This window comes from Gymnogyps californianus, chromosome 5 (genome assembly GCF_018139145.2).
Source record: "Gymnogyps californianus isolate 813 chromosome 5, ASM1813914v2, whole genome shotgun sequence".
NCBI classification, from domain to species: Eukaryota; Metazoa; Chordata; class Aves; order Accipitriformes; family Cathartidae; genus Gymnogyps; species Gymnogyps californianus.
Window position 1 is genome coordinate 34,929,138 of NC_059475.1, and position 21,773 is coordinate 34,950,910.

The 21,773-nt window shown below is 37.8% G+C and overlaps 2 protein-coding genes across 2 annotated transcripts in view; one reads left to right on the forward strand and one right to left on the reverse strand.

Annotated features, from left to right (window-relative positions):
* Nucleotides 1-392: 392 nt before the first annotated feature.
* SRP14 (signal recognition particle 14) lies at nt 393-4,216 on the forward strand. The gene is made up of 5 exons (XM_050898348.1): nt 393-445; nt 1,003-1,075; nt 1,696-1,808; nt 2,946-2,978; nt 3,332-4,216. The coding sequence occupies exons 1-5, from the start codon at nt 422-424 to the stop codon at nt 3,419-3,421; spliced, it is 333 nt and encodes a 110-aa protein (XP_050754305.1). The 5' UTR covers nt 393-421; the 3' UTR covers nt 3,422-4,216.
* Nucleotides 4,217-4,999: 783 nt separating this feature from the next.
* Nucleotides 5,000-21,773, reverse strand: part of EIF2AK4 (eukaryotic translation initiation factor 2 alpha kinase 4) — a 44,047-nt gene continuing 27,273 nt past the window's right edge. The window contains exons 24-39 of the mRNA XM_050898347.1: nt 20,349-20,398; nt 20,087-20,255; nt 19,496-19,612; nt 18,725-18,790; nt 18,009-18,179; nt 17,231-17,365; nt 17,002-17,109; nt 16,114-16,242; nt 14,430-14,516; nt 12,948-13,060; nt 11,307-11,365; nt 10,035-10,132; nt 8,650-8,718; nt 7,989-8,033; nt 6,747-6,871; nt 5,000-5,518 (exon numbers count right to left, since the gene is read on the reverse strand). Coding sequence (XP_050754304.1) covers nt 5,464-5,518; nt 6,747-6,871; nt 7,989-8,033; nt 8,650-8,718; nt 10,035-10,132; nt 11,307-11,365; nt 12,948-13,060; nt 14,430-14,516; nt 16,114-16,242; nt 17,002-17,109; nt 17,231-17,365; nt 18,009-18,179; nt 18,725-18,790; nt 19,496-19,612; nt 20,087-20,255; nt 20,349-20,398 — 1,596 coding nt within the window. The 3' untranslated portion in view covers nt 5,000-5,463. The remainder of the gene's footprint in view (nt 5,519-6,746; nt 6,872-7,988; nt 8,034-8,649; nt 8,719-10,034; nt 10,133-11,306; nt 11,366-12,947; nt 13,061-14,429; nt 14,517-16,113; nt 16,243-17,001; nt 17,110-17,230; nt 17,366-18,008; nt 18,180-18,724; nt 18,791-19,495; nt 19,613-20,086; nt 20,256-20,348; nt 20,399-21,773) is intronic.

Genomic DNA, 21,773 nt, shown 5'->3' on the forward strand with positions numbered 1-21,773 from the left:
CGGCGGGAGCGGAGCCCCACAGGGCTGGCCGTTCCCGCCGGCCTGATCCGCGTCTCGGATCAGGCACCGGCTGCTCCTCCCGCGGGGGAGCACGGAGGGGCGCCGCAGGACACGACAGGCCGGGCCCGGAGGCCCCCTCCGCCACCCGCCTTCGGCCACGGGGCGCCGGGCCGGGGCCGGGGCCGCAGCGGGCGGTGCCATCGCGCGGCTGACGTGGCGCTCCCCTCCGCGGGCGGGGCGGGGCGGGGCCTCGCCGCCGCCCCCCGCCCCCTCAGCGCGAGGCGCTCTCCGCCCGCTCCGTTCTTCCAGCGGCGCGAGCGGCTTAGGGGCGTTGCCGCGTGCGCGGGCCCGCCTCGTGCCGTGGTGCGCGTGCGCCCGTGGGTGCGCGCCTGCGCGCGGCGTTTCCGGGCAGCGGTGCAGGATGGTGCTGCTGGAGAGCGAGCAGGTGGGGCTGCCCGGCCGGTCCCCGGGCGGGAGCCGTGGACGTGGCCGGCCCCCGGGGAGTCGGCTGGTCACCGGCCGCCTGGGGTGTGCTCTGTGCCGGCTGCGGTGGGAGGGAGGCCCCGCGAAGCCGCGGGGTGCGCCGGGCCCGCGCAGGGCCGTCCCCTCGCCTGCCCCGGCGGCGTGGAGGCGACGGCGGGGGAGGGGAGCGAGCATCGTTGTACCCGGTGGCTTGGGCGAGGGAAGGAGGGAGGGCAGCAACGCTGGGGCCGCGGTAGGTCTGGGGGGCTGAGACCTCGTTTTCCGGAGTCGGAACCTCGGGCTGGGCCGTGCCGGGCTGGGACCTCGTGTCCTACAGCTTCAGCGTGGGGAAACCCGGGAGTTCTCCTTTCCTCGGCGCTTATTCCCGCGGAACTGGGAGAGCCTGGCCTGTGGTAACGGCGCCGCCGGAGCGAGGCGGGGGCTGCTCCCCGGGCAGCGAGTCGCTGGGCTGCACAGGGGGAAGAAATAAACGCCTGTGGGGTGGCCTGCCAGCAAGGATGGAGTCTCTCTCTCTTGCAGTTCCTGACAGAGCTTACCAGACTCTTTCAAAAGTGCAGAACTTCGGGGAGTGTTTTCATAACGCTGAAGAAATGTAAGTTTTAAGTCTGTTACTGGATTAAAGACGTGCTCCTCTAAATCAAACTTGGTGTCGTTAGAATGTATTTTAAAAGATGCAGTTGTAATTCAGCCTATCTGAAGAGTAGTCATATGGACAAATCAATCATTTTAGCTGCAGTACTAATAACCTTGAAGTAAGACTGTATTTCAAACTGCAGGGAATATTGGGACTTTCTAATTATTAAACAATAATTGGAAATCCTTAGTTTTCTATAAAAGGAGAATTATCCTGTTGCTTTTGTATGTTTGTTTCTCTGGTTTCTGGCTGCCTGGCACTACTTGAGAAGTCAAGTGTCCCAGGCTGCAGTTTAACATGCATTTAAAACATACTGCTGCTGAAGCAGGCAGTTCATACAGCGTGTCGGGGCAAGGATTTACATTTTTTTCCTGGCAGATGTAGTTTATGGAACAGATCCTTCTGGGGTTACAGAGGAAGGGGTCTGTGAACAATTTGGCAGCAATGTCAGTTCAGATGGCCTTAAATTCCAAGGTGTTTTACAGATCTCCTCATGAGCAATTTTTAACATCTCATGTCAGGAGGCATCTGGTGATTTTAGTGAAATATGAGTAAACATTCTCTGTCTTTCAATACAGATGATGGCCGAACAAAACCAGTCCCACGCAAAGGCCACGTAGAAAGTTTTGAACCAGCAGACAATAAGTGTCTCCTAAGAGCAACTGATGGAAAGAAGAAAATTAGCACAGTGGTAAGTGACAACTCTGGGTTAGAAAGATCAGTGGCTCTACTTGTCTTCTATTTAATGCCCCATATCTTAAGTGAAATTTGTCTTTACATGAATTTCATGAGAACTACCCTCTTCATTCCAGAGAAGCCGTATGGTAGCTAAACACACAGCTGAAGTTGGGATGCTGAATTGTCACACGTATCTGAAGTCTCAATGTTTACACTCAGCATTACAGATGGGACAGTAGTTTATAGTTGTGCTCTGTATGCTGGATTTTGCTTCAGAATGGTATTGCAGGACAGCAGAAAGGGACTCTGCCTGTTTTCAGCAACCTTGGCTGTTGTGTTTTGAGTCAGGTGAAATTGTTTGGAGGGAAGGGGGAAACTGCTTCTAGAGACATGGGCAGAAGGACACAGGGCAGATACGGAACCTGCAGTATGAGGACAAATGGTGTGGCTCCAAGGAGAAGAAAGGTCCTGCATGCCTACAGTCAAGCCTCAGGTGACAAAAGGGTAGCTTCCTTTAGACCTTGATGGAATTACTGAAGGTTCTTACAACCCAGGAAAGAACTGAATGTTCTCAGACCGTGGAACAGTAGGAAGGGATTGTTGTTTCCTGGCAAGAACATGTGGGCATGGGTAGACTCTTCTAAGCCTTAATCTTGCTTAGCATACCTATTTTTTTTCTCATTTACAGAGCTATTTGTATTTCGGGAAATGTTAACTAGAAGTTGACAACCTGATGTTCACTTTGAATGACTGGGAAAGGCTTTAGTGCTCCTCTGTGATGTAACCAGAGGAAAAATGTTACTTTGAGAAACAGTTGAGAGAATCTGGGCTGCAACATACTTTTACAGCCCTACAATAACTAAAACCTTCCTTAGAATGTTTCTTCACATTCTTCCCATTTGAAAACACACGGATTTGGGACAAACGGCCTCCAGAGGATTTTGTTAATCGAGTAAGGAGTGTTTGCAGTTTTCTAAATCAGTGAAGTCCTATGACATGTCAGTACAGCCTACCTACCACTGAATGTGGTGAGTTGATCCAACTGCTGCTAAAAAGACTAGATGATCGCTGGTGGGTAAACACGTACTGATACTTGGTTTGTAATAGAAGCCAGTGTTTTCTTGGTTAACCTCCAGTATTACTTTTGTAGGTGAGCTCAAAGGAAGTAAATAAATTCCAGATGGTAAGTTTTGTATGCCTTTTATCTTCCTTTTCTGTAGGTATTGGGGAGTGGTCAGTAGGAAGCACTAGACAGCTGTGAATGGGTTGATTCAGTGCTGAGCTGCCATACAGATTAACTTTAGACTACCCACCTATCTGCATTTGTTTTAAAAAAAACCCCAAACAAACACGGTGTATTTTATCTAACTTTCTGCGTTGGTTTAGAAACAATAGTTTTCCAGTGCAGGGTGTAAGAGCATGATTCTCTAACTGAGCAAATGCAGATCCCTATCCATTAGCAATATGCAATATGTTATCTCTAGTATATTGTCACTTGAGTATTTGTTCTTTTAATGGTTCCAATTGTTGTTTCAGGCATATTCAAATTTGCTGAGAGCTAACATGGATGGCTTGAAGAAAAAAGACAAGAAAAGCAAAAACAAGAAGAGCAAAGCAACACAGTGATGGAACAGTGTCCTACCATCACTATAACAGACTTGACCCTTGCTCAAAGCAAAGTCCATTTCTTTTTGAGTTACCACTTGTCTTTGGCTTTCCTTCCAGCAGGATACTGGGATGCGATCAGTACTTTTGTTTAAACTGAGAGCAGAAGGTGCTTTTTGTGGATTGTTCTATGGCAGGAGTATTTACAGGGTTATACTGAAATAGCTTTACACTCAGCTGCCAACTAGTTTTGTACTTATACTGCTGTTAGTTTTGTATTATACAAGTGGGCAGTGTAAAATCTGTTTGGGGGGTAACAGGGTGGAGAGAAATGCACTGCAGCAGGAGCAAAAAGTAAGACTGGAGCAGGAGTCTCAGTGACAGATGCCCAGTTTTATAGGTGAGCCTCAGTAGTACTAGGGAATGTGGGTGCCAACATATTATCAGGAACAGAAGCTTTTCTGTTTCTGTCTTATTTTGAGGGACATGTCTACATGATGCAGTGCAGACATCCCTAAGGCAGCCAGCACAGTGCCTGAGCTCTTGCAGAGCCAGGTGGCTGTGCCTTTGCTCCGTGCTGACCCAGCTGTGCTGACCCTGGCTCACAGTGGGGGGGAGGGCAGGACTCTGCATCATTTTCCCTTCAGACATGGCTTAAAAATGCTCATGTCACCTAAACTTTTTTTTTAAAGCTTCATCCTTCAGTATATTCAGGGATCTGAATTTCCCCATACTTCACATCTTAAAGTAGCTCCTTCATATGAGCAGATGTAAAAGGTGAATAAATTGTTCCTATTAAATACACTGAGAAATGGATTTGGTTGTAATGACTGATGTGACTTGGTGAATTGCTAGGAATGGTAGTTATCTGTGCCTTCAGGACTGACTCCCCTGATGCTACTTTGTGTGTTGCTGTTACAACTTTCACAGTTCTCAAAAGTTCTTGGGTTTGTCTTTAAAGTTACCTCTTTACCTATTCTAACTTTGCCCTCCTCTTTACTACAAGAAAAGGGTAGAAAAAGTAGGTATTTCTTAATGCAATGAGCCTGCAGTGCTAAAGGCAACCATTTGAGTTAGAGAAAAACAGGAGTAAGCTGTTTAAACAGAAGGTACCAGGTGGGGAGGGAGGGTACACACCAGTATATTTCCAGAAAGCTCTTAACTTTTCTGCATATTCACTCCAGTATTATAAGTAGTTTGAGGTGAAGTATAATGCATAGTTAACTATGGCTGCTGTAACTAATCTTCAGATTTGCTCAGCTTCACTTTTCCTGATGGGATTGTGTTACAGTTTAGCTTCAAGAAGATAATTATAAGATTCCCATCATTACTATGACTTTTAACTTCAAACCTAATCTGACAACTCATGTGAAGAAAGCTAGTTCAAAATTTTGGTTATGCCTCTAGCACATGCAGGTTACTCTTTCTCTTAAAAGCCTTAGTTCTGAAACAAGTTTTTCCTGTATCAGGTCTTATTTCATCTCCCAGAAAGCTGCTGCTTGATTTGAATGCAGAAGTCCATGAAATCCACCATCTTTTATATAGAAATTAAAACAGTAGGTTTAAAAAAAAAAAAAACAACCCCAAAAGCTTGTAATATATATTTCAAGAAGGCTCAGTAGCCAAACCTTTTATTACATAAAAACTCTTCTTCAAAAAAGTTTACAACAGTTTGTTAGAGTTGAAGATAATTCATCCTCTCTAATCCTTGAACTGAGTTTCTCATTTCAGTACTACTGTTGCATATTGACACAAAAGGCATTCTGAAACTATGTAAAAAAAAAAAAAAGTTTTACAGCTGCACAGCTGATAATCTCTTTTGTGGTGTAAGGGGCAAGAATTACATGATAATACATATCTGTGGCTGTATTGCCTTAATTGCCTATAAAACATTTATTTCCACTTTTTGACATAAATTTACAGTTTTATATTACACATGAAATTCAATCTGGACACATAAAAAAGCATTAGTTGCCTGTTCTGCATTATTACATCTTTTTGAAATCCCTTTGACAAAACACTGTTGTTTTACTAAAAGCATCCTGTAAAAGATGCTTCAAGCACTAGAACAAAACCTTGTATTCGTCCCGATAACTGTACAGGATAAGCGCAGGAACCCTGCAGAGGGAAGGAAGAGAGAATTTTTAAACTTTGAAACTGCAGGTTCAAAAGCTACAATATCTGTGGCAAATCTTAGCAATAAGCTAACAGCAAAGATTCAGTAGGAAAGCAGTAAGTTTTAGTTCCTTTGGCTGTGACTGCAATTTTCCCCTTCATTCTCTATTTATCATCTAGCCTGTTCAGTTTTCATTCAGTGACCTGAAGGCTTATGGCTAAGCAGTGTTCTGTGTGCAGGCATCAAATGGGAAAGGAAGGCTTCATCAGGGACTGCATTACATTCACACCCAACACTGTATGGAATATTATTTGTACGTAGTAATGGGGTTCTGTTGCTTATAGCCTTGCAAGCCACAGGAAGAAAAAAAAAGTTTCACTTGATATTTAGTTGCTTTAGTAAACATTAGCAAACCTGAAGCAATTTTGGTGCATCTCTAAGAAAAAGGAATCAAAGTCAATTTTTAGTCTCATTTAAAAGTTTAGTAGTATCTTCAAGCTGAACATAGGTTTAAGAAAATGTATTATAAATGAAACCCACAATAGGACATAAATACCCAGGTCTTGCTGAACTGTACCAGTACATGCAAGAGTTGAAAATTTGAGGCTTAAAACTGGATGTGCCAAGACTATCTGTTTCAGCCTTGCCAGAATCCAACAAGGAGACTACGAGTTGAACATAAATGTTTTTATGCTTAAAAAACAGAAACGGGCTTTACTGTACAGGTTGGGAGAACATGCATTGTGTTTGCTTAAAGCTGGGCAGTCGTCATCAGCTGTGCCAGATTCCCACTGTATTCCTTCAAAGCAGGAGGAATTAAATGTTCTCATGAGTTTTAGAAGGCAAGCTGAGTCTCTCCCATGAGAAAAGAGGGTTACTATGTGGTAGAATAGCAGTATACCTGAATGTATATAGTTGTTTGCTATTCAGTTTTATGAACAAAGCAGCACATGAGATAACAGCGGGAATACATTTTAGAATTTCTTGAAAAGGCTGATAAAAATGAAGAATTTGCATGGCCAAGAATTTACATTTTACCACAAGTGAGGATTAGATGACCAGTAAACTCTTCCCATAGTACTCAAGGAACTATACACATTTTCTGAATATTTCTTTTTTCCTCAGGGAGAGAGAAAGGGGAGGACAAATTAAGAGCAGCTTATTTAGTAAAGTTTGAATGCAGAAATAATTGAGATGTTTTATATATCTGTAAGAGCTTAACAAATTTACCTCTTTTCCATTTTGATACTGTAAATTTCATCACAAATTGCTTGTAAGTATGAACATCTCTGTTTTGGCCATCGTGACATCAGTTGTCTCACAGTAGCATCAAAGGCTTGTCTATCTCCATCAAACTAAGAAAAAAAATTGACAAAACTATGATACAGTCTTACATTCTCTCATGAAAGAAATACTACTCCCCATAGGATTCAGTCTTCTGAACACCACGTAACGTCAATACTCCTTAAACAGGTTTCAAAAAAAATTCATATAAACAAGTGCAACTTGATTTTTAAATTTTTTTAAATGAAAATGTATTAAGAATTTAGCAATCAGTTTAACACAGTTTAGCGATAAAAAGGCATAAGCAATGAAAAGAGCTCTATCAGTTTTGCAATGCTGGATAGAATATGAGAACTGTGGTGTAAAGGTGGTCAAAAGTGAATGATGCAAGCTGATCACGTGCTTTAATTTTTAAGTAAAAGGTGATAAACTAATCTCCATGATTTGGATAGACTGGATGAACTAAGTATTTTGAAAATATTTTCAAATGTTTCACTGGGGTCTGACTACCAGACAAGCACTGCTTCAGAGCAGCAGAGGAAAGGTATGAAAGTAATAAATCCACTTCCATGCAGGATGCTGTTCTTGAGTTTGTTTTTTTGGGGGGTGGGGAAGCACCCATCTCTCTAGGAAGAACTTCTGACTTTAAAGCTACTGCTGTCATGGGAGGAAAGAAAAGCGCTTTGTCTTTGGTGGTTTTCCCCCCCCCCCCTCATTGAGCAGTTTCTGAGTTGTTAAAGTTGTCAATATAATACATCCCCTTTTTATCTTGGCTTCACTAAGAGATGTTTCAGCTACTGTACTCGAAACAATTGCCTCTGTATTTTGGGTCCTTCATTAACAGCTTCAAGAAACACCTTTGTTGAAACTAATATTAATGCTTATTGGTTTCTGAAAATAAGCTGTAAGACCTAATTTCAGTTAACTATTCTTGGGGGAAAAAAACCCAGAGTTTTGGATTAGGCCTTCCTAATGGTGTCTTGCATAACTCGGGCATTTGACAAAAAGATTTTTCTAGCCTCAGTCAAGCTCCTTGGGTAAAAAAATCTTTTCAAGTTTTAAAACCTAATTCAAACTCCTTGAAGAAGAAAAACTACAATGGGTGAATTTTACATTCCACTTGATTAGGAACAGAATTTATCATCTATTGTTCAATTAGAGTTTTAACAACGTTACTTAATTGCTTACCTCCAATGATAAGAAGTGTATCAGAGTTGCTTTTGGCAGATCTACCTGTAAAAATATCATCAAGAAATCAATACTTAACAGTTCTTCTGTTATCAGTTTGCCAACTAGAGATTAGCTATACTGAAGGGAGCCAAGACTCTTTGATTTCCAAAGAAGCACTCATGCTGATAGAACTGGGAATTGACCAAGGTTTTAAGCATTTTAAACAAACTGTTCATGACAGATTCCATTATGGAAAGTTCCAAATAGGCATAGGCAAATAGGCAGTATGTTTCCTGAAAAGCATATACCATTTTAAGTCCTTTGTGACATGGTCAGCAAAGTCTAAAAGCTATATACAAACAAAAGTTATGTTGGTTTAAATGTAGGAGCAAATCTAGCAGGAACAAGTTATTAAATCTACCACAGTAGTCAGCATAAGTACAGCTAAAGGATTTACAACTAAATACTTGTTAAATTTTGTCCTGTGCAACTGTCCATACACACAATTTGAGATACTTCTCAAGTATTAAAGAAACATGCCATGGGTCTTAACCAGAGGTTTGGTTCATTTGGTATGTCTAAAGTGAGGCTATTGGCAGTAGTTTGTTCCACATAGCAACTGCATCATCCAATTCAATTAAGAATTTGAAATTAATTCAGGCTTCTGCCAAATACTTACTGCTAAAATCTCAATCTCACTTGTTTTCTGTTGCAGGCTAGAAATGAATGTCTGAAGTCTTGTTTGCACCTGGCAACAAAAGATGGGCAAAAGTAAAATACACTGCTTCTGTGACACAGGTTGGGAACACTGATTTTCTTTCATAGACGATGAGAACAGAAGAGGCTGCTTCTAACACAAGATGTAGAACTACATCATATTTAAACTACAATTCACATTTAATATAATTTTCAGTAACAATTCCACAATAATCCTTGATGAGTAGGCAGGAAGGAGACTGGGGCTGAGCCACTCTTGCAGCAATGGTAAAGACTTGATAATACTGCTACTGTACTAAAGCAGATAGAACTGCATGTTACAATGTGAATTCTCACATATGTAGTAAAAACTGCCTTTCTGTTTCTGGGTGTTATCTAACTTTTCAGAGGAATGTGAGAACGTGTGACTGGATACAGTGAATGTGACTGGATACAGTGAATCATCTCTAGCTAAAGAAGGACAACTGATTTGAAAGCCAAACCAAAGTACGGGTCATACCTTGTAACACTTTTTTTTTTTTTTTTTTTTTTTTTGAGCAAGGTAGTAATCCTGCAAAGGTAGCACTTTACAAATGTAGTTACAGCCTTGCACTATGTTGTCTTTTGTACCTTGGAAAGATGCTTCTGTATATTAAAAACCTGAAAACAGCAAGTCAGTTTAGCTCAAAGCTCAGAGGATAACATCCAAGGATAACATCTTGGAACAACAGTTCCAAGAACTATTTATGGGGGGGATTTTTTTTGTTGCAGACCCAAATTTGGACTGAAAAGGGGATAAGGTTACAGTTCTGTTTTACCATGTACTCTAAATCTCTTGAAGCTAATAATCCTAGATGAGCAAACTCCGACATCTGTTTCTAGCATCATTTAATCTTTTCTACATTATTATAATATCACATTTTAGGCAGGGTTGGGTTTTTTTTGTTTTTTTTTTTTTTAAATCTGCAATTTTTTCTTAGGCCTTTAGTTTGAGACAATGTAATGAAATACAAAGTATGTTACAAACATATCACAAATTAAAAGTGTGCTGAACTTGCACCTTTAACACACTTCAGCATTTATTTAAAAAAAAGGAAAATTCCAGAACCATGGTTCCTACTAAAATAAGATTTCTAATATGTATGTACAATGATGGTCGAGCCACAATGTCACAGATAATTGCCAAGATCCAAAATGTTAAAAAAAGGTGGTCTTTGCCTTCAACCTTTTGTGTTGTTAATAGTCTATTATATGAATAAAGAACAAACAGGATGTATTTGTGTAAGTTAGGTGATAGTGAAAATATGAATTCTACCATTCCTTAGCTTTCAAGGATCACTTCTTAATACTTATTTGATGTGTGTGTACCTGAATTTCTTGACGACGCCTGGCACTGGCAGATAATTTTTCAGGTGCTATAACACTAACATTAGGCACTACAAGAGTTCCATGTGATTCAAATACACCTAAAATGCAAACACATAGTTTTAGATTATATTCTTTTTTTATACAAGTAGCAGCAAGAAACAGAAAATTCACAAATATTAATAAGCTAAGCTCTATATAGTATAGGGTTCGAAAAGCTGCTAAAAACCCCCAAAGTTAGTCAAATAGACAGGACAGTGAAACATGTGCATGTAAATTCTCAAGTGCTCACTTATGACTTTGAAGGAATGGTTGGTAAGACTGAGAAATTTGGTATTTTACATCAATGTTCCCTGAAACTAATAAAAGGTTCCAAATGGCTTGCAGAATTTTACAGATGAATGTAGCATACCTAATATCAAAAAAAGAAAAGCTATTACAAGAATGAGAACTTTTTAATGCTCAGTCCCATAGCAGAGTCAATGACAAAAAAATAAAACCCCAGCCCCCAGCTCCTCCAAATAACAATAATTAAAATTTGAAATGGCTTATTTTGAAATCCAAATTGCCACTTCTGGTAGTCACACACACGCACACACACACAAAAAAACCCCACCAAGTTAAGCATGGCCACCTCTCTCCCTCACTGTTATGCAAGGGGGGGAAAAAAGTGTTTCTTTAAAAACAACCACCACACACTATATCAGTACTTAATAAAATAATTATAAAAAATGCCAAACTTTATCCACACAGCAAGTACTTAATATTATTCTTTGTATACAAACTTCTATTATCAGACTAAGGAATGCAAATCTGTAGCTAGAAACATGAAGGCGTTTTCATTTGAAGAAGAAGAAAATCTTAGTAGAACAGTAGGTCAATATACACAGGTCTCAACACTGTAACAATCACAGGTCATGTCACTTTTCATCCAGACTACGTTTAATTTCTCCTCAGCTAGGAAATTGTTCATGGTTTTCAGCTTTTCCCCCCTCCTGAATCACTGCATCAATGAATGCTTGTATGGGGAATATTCTGTCTGTTGGTCTGAGCGCTATTTTGTTAGTTTGGAGAAAATTTCAGTTTTAGATCACTTGGAACAACATTTGAGATTAGGAGGAAGCGTCTCTAACCAGAGGCACTGCTAGAAAACATTTTCTTGCTCTGACTTTGGTAATACTTTTAAAATTTATGTTTCAGCAGTATTTTCTTATAAAACAGTTTTTAAGCAGAAAGAGAAACAGTTTGCATGTTCTATAACTAGAGACTGAATACCTGAAATATTAGTAAACGATCCCTTTTGATTTGGTACTGAAAGATTATCTGAGGTTTCTCTAAAAATAAACAAAGACAGGGAAACAAATTTACAATAATGAAGAAATACTGTATGATAATCTGAAACCGTGTCTTATTACAAACATACTTATTTCATTTCGACAGATAAAGAAATTTATGGATACTTCCCAGCACATATCTGCAGATTAAATTCTGTTCTGGAACAGACAGGAAATCATACAAAATTACATTACAAAATCAGATCTAGAAGCAATCGTTATGCTTCCTATGGATACAAAAAAATGGGCTCCCCATCATGCAAGAGTGATTTAGATCCTAATACTAGAATATATTATGAGAATATTCTCTCTAAATTATTAATTTAATCTACAACTTCTTACAGGTTTCTGTGAGATAATAGTGAAGTATCAAAGTAATCTTTATTCTTAAGATCACACATATTCAAAGAAGCTTTCAATAATTAGTTTGGATCCCTTTCCACATTCAGGATTCATTAACAAAGAAATTTGCCAGTGTTACTACAATCATAGTTATTGCATTTCCCGTTTAGTATTGCCAAATATGGGTTTTTCTACATTCTGTTCTCAGGATCTCGAAATAAGGTAACTTCTAGGAAGAATGATTTTCTTTCACAGCTTCTAATAGATCCTGTAGATCCGTCAGAAAACACATGAGAATCAGGTTAGTTGCAAAGTTAAATGCCAAGACTGGCTGAGGTCAGAAAAAGGAGAATGAAGAGGTGGATAGCAGGAGACGTCAACCACTTGCACAAACTACAGCTCAAGTTAAGCATTTCCCAGCTTAATGATTTCCCTTATTGTTAAGTCTATTCAGACACACTATGGATGTCAAATCTGTTAGTTTCTGAATTCTAGTTTGCGTGACTAAATCTTGTCTGTTCCTGCTGCCAGTCCATACATATATATGTACACACATATAAACATATATAGATGTGTTTATAATTACATATTTACAAAGGGATATGTGTGAATAACAGCTATACTGCTTATGCACACAGGTGTTACTGTAGCCTCTCCTGTGATTTCTGTACTAACTTCTATTGGTGACAATAAATAGTAATTTCAACAAAGATAGGATGATGGGGTGTTGCTGTGTACCCTGAGTCTTTCCCAGGTGTTACTTTCACTTGTGCCAGCCAAAGTGTACAGGTGTGCTACAATTACACCTTCCTTTTTACCATATCAACACTGCCTCAGAATGAAAGGGATTTGCTGCTTTAATTCTTTGATTACACAGCACATCAATGTAATGGACTTCCGGTCAGTAACAGGGACTTGCAGGCAGTCCTGCCAAAGAAACAATACTGGTGTTCTAGTAGCATTTGAGCTGGATAGCTGCATGGCCTTTTAATGTAGGAAGCACTATGGATGTTTGAATTTAACAGCAGCTAGGGAAATCAGTCTCTTTCTTAATCTCAATAAAATTCTATAACCAAGCCTTTTTGCTTTCTTTTCCCCTCAAAAAGGATTCAGCAAAGCTCTTATTCTTTATCAAATAAAATCAAGGTTTAACTGAGCATATCTTAAAATTATTTAATTAAAACAAACATACATTCACTTCCGATTTTGACTATTCACATTGACATGTTATGCTACTTACCTACTACATCTTTCGTCACAGATTTTAGTTTTCAGTTTCTGGATCAGGTGATCTACCAAGTCAGATTCTAAAATCCTTTTCTCCGTCTGTCTGTCTTTCTCAAAGGATTTCACCTATGATGTAGTTCAGTGGTTCTTAAGATCGTTGATTCTTAAAATGGCATATGAATAAACTTATAAAATTTAATCAAAACCAAACTGGATTATTCACCCATTAGAGGTGAAGCCGTCAAAGGTAAGAAGCTATCATCATTACCAATCAATCACTGCCAATTAAATCTTTGATAAGCTTTTTATTTTTTGTTTCAACCAGCTAATTTCCTCTGCATTCCCAAAGCTTAAACTAGCTTGGCTACTTGTATTGAATATGTGATAATTAATTTTTTAACAGAATGATTTATAGATGCAAATACCATATTAATAATAGCATTTTAGGTTTGGGGCCTTTTTTTTTTTTAGTTAAGGAATTATGTTAGAATAAGGCTTGCCTTTCAGTTTGCAAGAGTTAGACTCAAACATTCAAAACAATATCTGCTCCATCTTTACTGGGAAGAAATTAATCAGTAACACCACCATTCACCTCATTAGCATGTTCTTTGTTGGTTTTGCTTCAATAAAGCCATATTTAAAAGAACGCTCTGTAATATTCTTGTGGAAGACATTGATATATCGCATTCTCATCATCAAAATCTACTTGTTCATACAGTTAATGCAGTTATTTGCTATCGCTGTTACAATGACAAGGAGAGTGAATAACAAGTGAAAAATATTTTAGTAACACACGTTGGCTAGGTAACATGGCCACGCCAGATGCTGTCAAATGGTTACTTTTTTCAGTCAAAGAATGAATCTTTATTCAAATGATCTTTTGATCATGAATCAAAAGAATGATCTTTTTCCTAATGATCCGGACTCAAGAGTATTTTAAAACTTTTAACTTCTAAAAAGGTACCACAAACACAGGCTGCAGAGCACAGAAGGTGGTAATTCACGTTGTGACACAGTCCAGTCTTTCCATCTTAACCTTAGCTTACAGAGATGAGGAGTGTGGTTCAGACTCTGCCTGTTTGAACTACATGGATTTTTATTAGATTTACGTTTTAGTTGTATTTGTTTTGTAACATGGAAAGCTGCCAACTGGAAAGATCACTGAGTCAACTAATTCATTTTGTAGATTCAAAGAAATCAGAGACAACAGAAACCTTTTTCCACGTAAAGACACCGATGACTCTAAGTCAAGCAATGTTTGCACTAATTTTTGGACTTTCCTAGAGGAAAGGAGGTCCATGAATAACAGCATTATGGAGGGATAAAAAGCAGGCTTCTTCAGAAGAACTTTCTACTACTTAGCAACTGAAACTGTATTTACCTGAATTACATCTACTTAAATACTTCATTGAAAATAATAATGATCTTAAAGAAATGTGGAACAACAGATTATAAATCTGAAACACCATCAAGCATCCTCTGGTCACACACTTACCTTCACGTGACTTCCTTCTTTATCTGACACAAGAGCCACATATGTAATCCCAGAGCATCTGCAATATTCCTGCAGTTCTTCCTGGGACTAAAATGGGAACAGGGGAAGAGGAATGGGACAGAAATTCGACAGATTATAAAATGATCCCTTAAGTAATCAAAGTCTCCCATCCTTAATTAAAATAACTTGATATGCAGCAGTTACACTGGTTATATAAGCTTGAGAGAGGAAAGCTTTATTAACAAGTCCAGGAGGTGAAATTCATTATGCATATATTTATCCACCTAATGCTCCTTAAAAATTGAATCTGTCTAAGTCTACACTAGACAGAGAGGATGCCCTGCAGTCCTAGTTCCCACATGGAAGGGCTAGCTGGATCTAGAAGTGCAGGGTCTAGATAACTGTAAAAACGTGCAATGTAACGTCAATCAAACAGTTACCACTCCACTGTCTGCAACTTTCAGTAATAGCTCAGTCCTGCATGACTGGTACTCTGTCATGAAAGCTGACTCCAGCTGGGTTTCATGTAAGCCTCAGGCTGACTTACATCATTCTCGGTGCTGAGCTTATTGAAGGGCTTGCTATGCTGACTTAGCAGTGGGTTGCAGGGCAGCATTAGACAGAAGCAAGAACTACACAAATCTTCATTCCTTAAGAATGACAAGAAGAAGAGAACCCAGGGTGATCATAGGAAAAGCATAATGATCTGGATTTTTTCTAATTATGAGGGATTGAAACCATCGGAAATGTTATGGCAAAAGATTACCAAACAAGTCAGGCAATTAAGTGAGTCTGCTCTGCAGCACATGACTCAGAATGGGCAACTGCACAGTGTTTCTTTTGTTAGTCACCAACCAGCATACTTAAAGGTGAACCAGACTCATAATCCTCACATAACTGCCACCACTATTAAAAGGGACTTCAGCATTGCCATGTAGCTCACTAATCCAGTGAGGTAGTAGTGGCTAAAGGTCTGCTTCGTTTCAACTGGTGAAAAAAGGGTATAACTCAGCTTGCCACTTTCTCCCCCTCCTACCACACATCTCTCCAGGGACTACATGGGGACCCCACAGCCTATCTAGTAGCTCACTTTACTAAACTGTTTTTCTAACAGTAGAATGATGTCAATATTCCCTCTGTACCTGAGTCTTCAGCCATCTGGATATATTTAAAAGTTGATGCTACTGTTCTGTTCCAGACATGCCCTTTATTAAAGATTAACTCATTAATTCAGGGATCCTACTTGCAGCCCTCATTGAAAGGAAAATTTATTGCGTTCACTGGTACAAAATATGCTTCTGCTTTGAAGCATCCTCACTTCACTTAATTGGAACTAACTGGCCTCATTTTAAATTCATTGTGTGACTTTCCCCCTCCATTTCAATAGGCCTTGGACTCCACACTCGGTGTATAATTGGGGAAGGTCACTTAAATCCTTTGTGCTCTGAGAAGCACATAAAGATCCTCTATCGCGCTTTTAAATACTCTGGAAGGTAGAGAGGAAGAATGCTGCAAGGCCAGTGAGACTTTCTTAACATTATTGTATCTGAATAGCACCTTACGTGCTCAGTTTTATGAGTCTGTAACTCAATAAAAACTAGAAAAAATTGAAAAAGGATGGTCTCAAGCCGCACTAATCTTAGAGAACAACAATATAGTTAACACACGGAGATAGAAATTCTACCTGGGACCAGTCGTACATTATTTCAGCTGGAATTCCTGCAGTCCAGAGTTTCTGAACAATATTGATAGCTCTACCCATTGACATCTGACCAACACTTACAACCAGCAGGTCACACGAGCTGATAGAAACCTGAAGGGAAAGCAGAAACAAGGGGGACAATATTAGTCACAAGACCACCTTTTCCCCTTCATAAGGCAGTTAAAGTAACAAAGAAGGATAAATATACTAGTGTTTTTCAAAATGCATCAGGCTGAAAAAAAGGGGTTAGATCCACCTCTTTTTAAAGCCACAATCTACCTAAGCATGTTTGAAAGTCACTGAAGCTCAATCTCTGACAAAAAGCATCTTCACAGCCTCAGCTTGCAAAGTATCCTAGCCTATTCTGTTCTTTCCTTCCCACTCTGCTTAGCAATGTTAATTTATTCTTATAAAGTTAATAAAATACACATTCCACAACCAAGTGAAATTGTGTGACACTGTACAAAGTAGTCCATTTTCTTAAGTTTCCTTCCATCTCCACCTTCTATACTTTTATAAAGGGAGAAGTGGTAGGGGCAAAGTAACACTTATTAGCTAAATATCTACAGTTGTACTCTTCCATCTGAAACAATCCACAGGCTGAGAAAAAGCTTCCATTTAAATTAAAAATAAAAGGGTATAAGCCTGAAGATCCTCTCTTCCCCTAATTCTTATTTTACTAAATAATTCTATGTAGAGAAACACAGAAGAAAACAGGTCATCTTGATATTTGCTGTCTATTTCAGTATGGTATTATTTCAGAACACATCGGAACATCTTATTTTTTGCCCATCTGTGGCTACAGTTAGGTTACTGAACTGTCAGGAGTAAACAAACAAAAACTCCCACCTCCCAAAAAACTAGACTTACAGAATCCTCCACACTGGAAACCGCAGCAGTTATTTTATCTATAGCTATGCTGACTCCAACAGCTGAAGGAACTGGTCCTACCGTCTGTGGCCCTCTAAATTGTGGAATCTCAAAACAAGACAAAAACAAAATGGAAGACTCAGTTATCTTTGCAAAGTGTCAAAAAGGTTTTTCATTTAAAAAAAAAAAAAAAAAAAATCTAAATTCATTAAAAGAGATGAGCACATACCAGATGATCATATCTGCCCCCTGCAGCAAGAATTTCAGGCACAGTTCTTTGTCTTCTTTTGATGTATGCTATAAACTGAAAGATAATACCATTGTGCTGCTGTATTTTGTAAACTAGTCCCAGATTTATAGAAACCTGTAAAATAAAGATGAATATGTGTACAAGATCTTTACCAATATTACTGGTTAATATAATTAATTTCCTATAAGCAGTATGGATTGAAAACACTGTTTTCACATAAGACAGACATATGGAAACACTCCTTATCTCCAAAAATTTAAAATACAATTAAAAAGGAAATGATGGTTTAATCTTAAAGCATCTCAAGAGACCTATAGCACAAAACCCAAACAGCAAGCCTCAAGGAAGGTGGAGGAGGGGAGGCCTTTAGTAGTCATCAGCTTTCTGTATTTTTAAAATATTTATAGTTTGTTTCAAAATTTAAAAAATTCCTTTATGCTCTAGGTAATGCCTTCAATCTTGGGGGGGGGGGGGGGGGGGGGGGGGGGGAAGAGTCTGTGTGTCATTAGATAGAAATTAAGCCAGAGACTTCTGACTGGAAGAGGTCTTATTTTTAAAATGCGTCTTTAAAAAAAAAAAAAAAAAAAAAAAAGAAGAAGAAAAGAAAAGAAAATCAATGCCAGTATTATTACTTGCCATCAAAAGACACTTTGATGTGCTTTTTCTATTCTAAAATATCATTACTTAGTTTCCCTGCAAATTACAAGGGCCAGCAGCCTATAAATACATTAATTTATTAGCAGAGTATTTTACAAACCTGAAGTTTTATTCCAAGTTGCTTTAACAGACCAATGATTTCCTCTAAATCCTTCATGCCATGCTTCAACAGCTGAGTGACACCTGGCTTTTGTTTTATCATTGTGTTTAAAAATGGAAATACATTACTTGCTTCTCCCTTCTGCTCAATGAATCTGTAGAGTCGAGAAAGCTAAAAACAAAAATCAAATAAAAAACATAGGTAGCACCACTGACAGTGCTCATAATAGGTCACATCTAAAAAAATGAAAAATATTTGACTTGGTGTGAGTAAAATATCTGCCTTTTTTGCTTGTTTTGTGCAGCAGCCTGTTTTTACCTAGTGAGCTGAGAAAAGGAATGGACAGGTAGAAGTTTCATCAGGGTGTCCAGAAGGTAACCTCAACTCTTTATGCTCATTCATCAACATTTGCAGACAATTTTTTTTTAAAGGTTCTCTCAGTTTCTTTTACTAAATACCACTGTACAGTATTTCATTTACCCTTTAATTGTTTCCACAGTCTGAAAAATATGTTTAAAAGAAAAAAGAAACTTGGACAGTTGCAATACTGACTTCCAGAGAGAACAGAGACCACTTCCAAAGAGACTGATCTATTTTGAACAGCAGATGTAACAGTTTATTTTTCTTACTCTGGCTGATTAAATTGCAAAGTAAATAAAATATTACTGACTTATGGCAAGTTACAGGGAAATTAACACTGAATTAAAATTACTTACACTATTGGATGGGAGAGAAAGATTACAGAATTTGGCTTCTACTTCTCTTTTAGTTAGCTTTTCAGTCTACAAGAGAAACAGATTCAAATGTATGCAACAACTGAGTTACCAAAAAAAAAAAAAATTACTATTGCTGAGAAGAATTAAAACACAACTTGCCAATACCTTTAATTAAAGGTTGCATTTACAAACTGCAATAATACTGTAAAAGAACAAAAACAATAAATAACACATTTTCCACCAATCTTGTAGTGAGGCCATATTCAGCTTGGTTTCAAGAAGCAACAAAAAGTATAAAAATACCAACTTTGTTGAAAAGCACTTCTGCATAAGTACTGAAATGCTTATGTAAATTAATAAACAAAAAAAAAAGGAAATAAAAAAGACATTTTGTTGGGACTTAAACACTACCTTAATTATTCAAATGAATTTCATCTATTTTCTCTGCTTCTAAGGTAGAAAAGACCAACATAATATTAAGATACATTTTAAAGTTTTTATTGAATAGCCTACCAGTTCTTAATTATACGTGTGAATAATTCTCTCATAAATACACGTTTAAAAATCACCTTAAAACATCCCAATCCAGAACTAACAGAAGAGTAATTAATCTAAGTTTACAGCTCAAAGATAGCCAGCCTTTTTATATATCAACAGTATATTCCTTGTTATGCTGGCAATGGGCTGTTACTCATTTTTAGAGATAGCTCCACAAAGTAAGATACTCCACAGCGATGATTACAGAGATTAGATTAATGACTAATATCTTACCACAGCATCATACAGAATGATGTAGACTTGATTCAGTTTATCCTCTGGTATCCCACAGTGCAAGAGTATAGCTTTCAGTAAGGCAGTGTGGTTCAAGTAAATACTGTAATTTCTTTCCTAATGAAGGGTAAAGAAAAAAGAAAGGAAGAAAGAACGAGGGGAGGACAAAAGAAGTTTTACTTGCATTCCGGGGGGGGGGAGGTGGGGAGAAAGATATTTCCTAAACATTTAATAATAGTTCAAAAATAATTTCAGACCTCTCCTACCTTCTTACCTTCCATCTATAACTAAAGAATGGCAAGGCTTGTCCCATTCTACAATAATCACTTGCCTGACAGAAGAGAGACGTTATTTCAATGGCACTGTAAGGATTCAATTAATATTTCCTTTGCACACAAACCTATGCTTCATTTTAAGTTTACCTACAAAACATATTTTTGATTTAAATGACAGTGTTCTATAACTGACTATCAATAAAACATGAAAACAGTTCTGTACTTGTTCAGGTTAAAGGAACTATCCTTTTTAAACACATTAGACTAAATATTTAGGATGGAAAAGCGAGCAAAGGGGATTGATTAGGGAATCTACCTGTAGCACTGAAAACTCTTGAATGATTTCTGAAATGGCATAAATTGTTTCTGCTATAGGCAAAAAGCTATTTCCAGTAGATGTAATGATGTCAAATGCACATTCTAGAAGTTCTTTGGGATGACAGCGGTCTAACTTCCGAGGTCTGAAAACTCGCTCTATACAGTATCTAAAGGAAACATTGAAGAACGAATCAGCATCTTCAGTGGTCACTGTCATACGGCATGGCATCTGTGCAAGACGTCATCTCTATGTCCCTTACCTTTTCAAGTTTGATATGTTATTTCTAGCTACAAATCTTGCAAAAGGAATCTGAAAAAAAAAAAACATGAAAATTGTTGAAACAAAACATTCAGTCTGACTAGGCTCTGAAACTGGAGATGAATTACTACCGTGCAGTAACACTTGTACTCTCACATGTGTAATAATGCCTTAAATATTTGCCATAGCCAAGTAATATTAACCTAATCATCCTTGCTGCAAGTTTTAAATAAAACCATCCCCCCGCCACCAAGTTCCTAGAAGAGCTTGCAGAGGGACACAAGGACATTTCTTAATTAACCTAATGCATGCAAAATGCATCATAAATTGACTATGAGCATATTAAAATGTACAAGCAGGTATTTTGCTGTTTACAAAAAGATATAAAGGAGTATTTTTTTTTTTTAATTAAATCTTTGGTCAACACATTTCCCAAAACAAGCAATTCCAACAGAAAGATCAATTTTGTAGATCCTGCACAAATCCTTAACTGTGAATCATGTTGTATAGCTTGATGTTATAAATGCAAAGGAAGGGTGAGTCAAACTGGCCTTAAATTAATGAAATGGAATATAAAAAGTTAGGTTCTTTAACCGTCAATAATAAACAAAAAATATAAACTCAAAGCATTTAGGTGTTAAATTAAGTGCAAGGTAATTAATTATGCCAAAATTGCATATAATTGGGTATTACTGATAGAGGAACCCGAGACAGTAAAATTTCAACTGTGCAAACAGCAATTCCTCTCAAGAGTAGAATGATCCTTGACAACAACTGTTTGAGGAACATAAAACTCGACAAACTGTTACCCACATTCTCTATAAAGACATATAAATAAGAAAGGGATGGGAATATTAGAATTTTCACTGGTCATTGGAAAAGTCTCTTATATGTGCAAGAAAAAAAAAAAAACAGCAGTGACATCTATCACGTTTATAATATGGCATTATTTTCACCTATGGGGGGCAGGGGGGAGGGGAGAGAAAAAAGAAAAAGAAAAGAGAAAAAAGAAAAAGAAAAGAGAAAAAAGAAAAAGAAAAGAGAAAAAAGAAAAAGAAAAGAGAAAAAAGAAAAAGAAAAGAGAAAAAAGAAAAAGAAAAGAGAAAAAAAGAAAAAGAAAAGAGAAAAAAGAAAAAGAAAAGAGAAAAAAGAAAAAGAAAAGAGAAAAAAGAAAAAGAAAAGAGAAAAAAAAAAAAAAAAAAAAAAAAAAAAAAAAAAAGAAAAGAGAAAAAAGAAAAAGAAAAGAGAAAAAAGAAAAAGAAAAGAGAAAAAAGAAAAAGAAAAGAGAAAAAAAAAAAGAAAAAAAAAAAGAAAAAGAAAAAAAAAGAAAAGAGAAAAAAGAAAAAGAAAAGAGAAAAAAGAAAAAGAAAAGAGAAAAAAGAAAAAGAAAAGAGAAAAAAGAAAAAGAAAAGAGAGAAAGTCTATT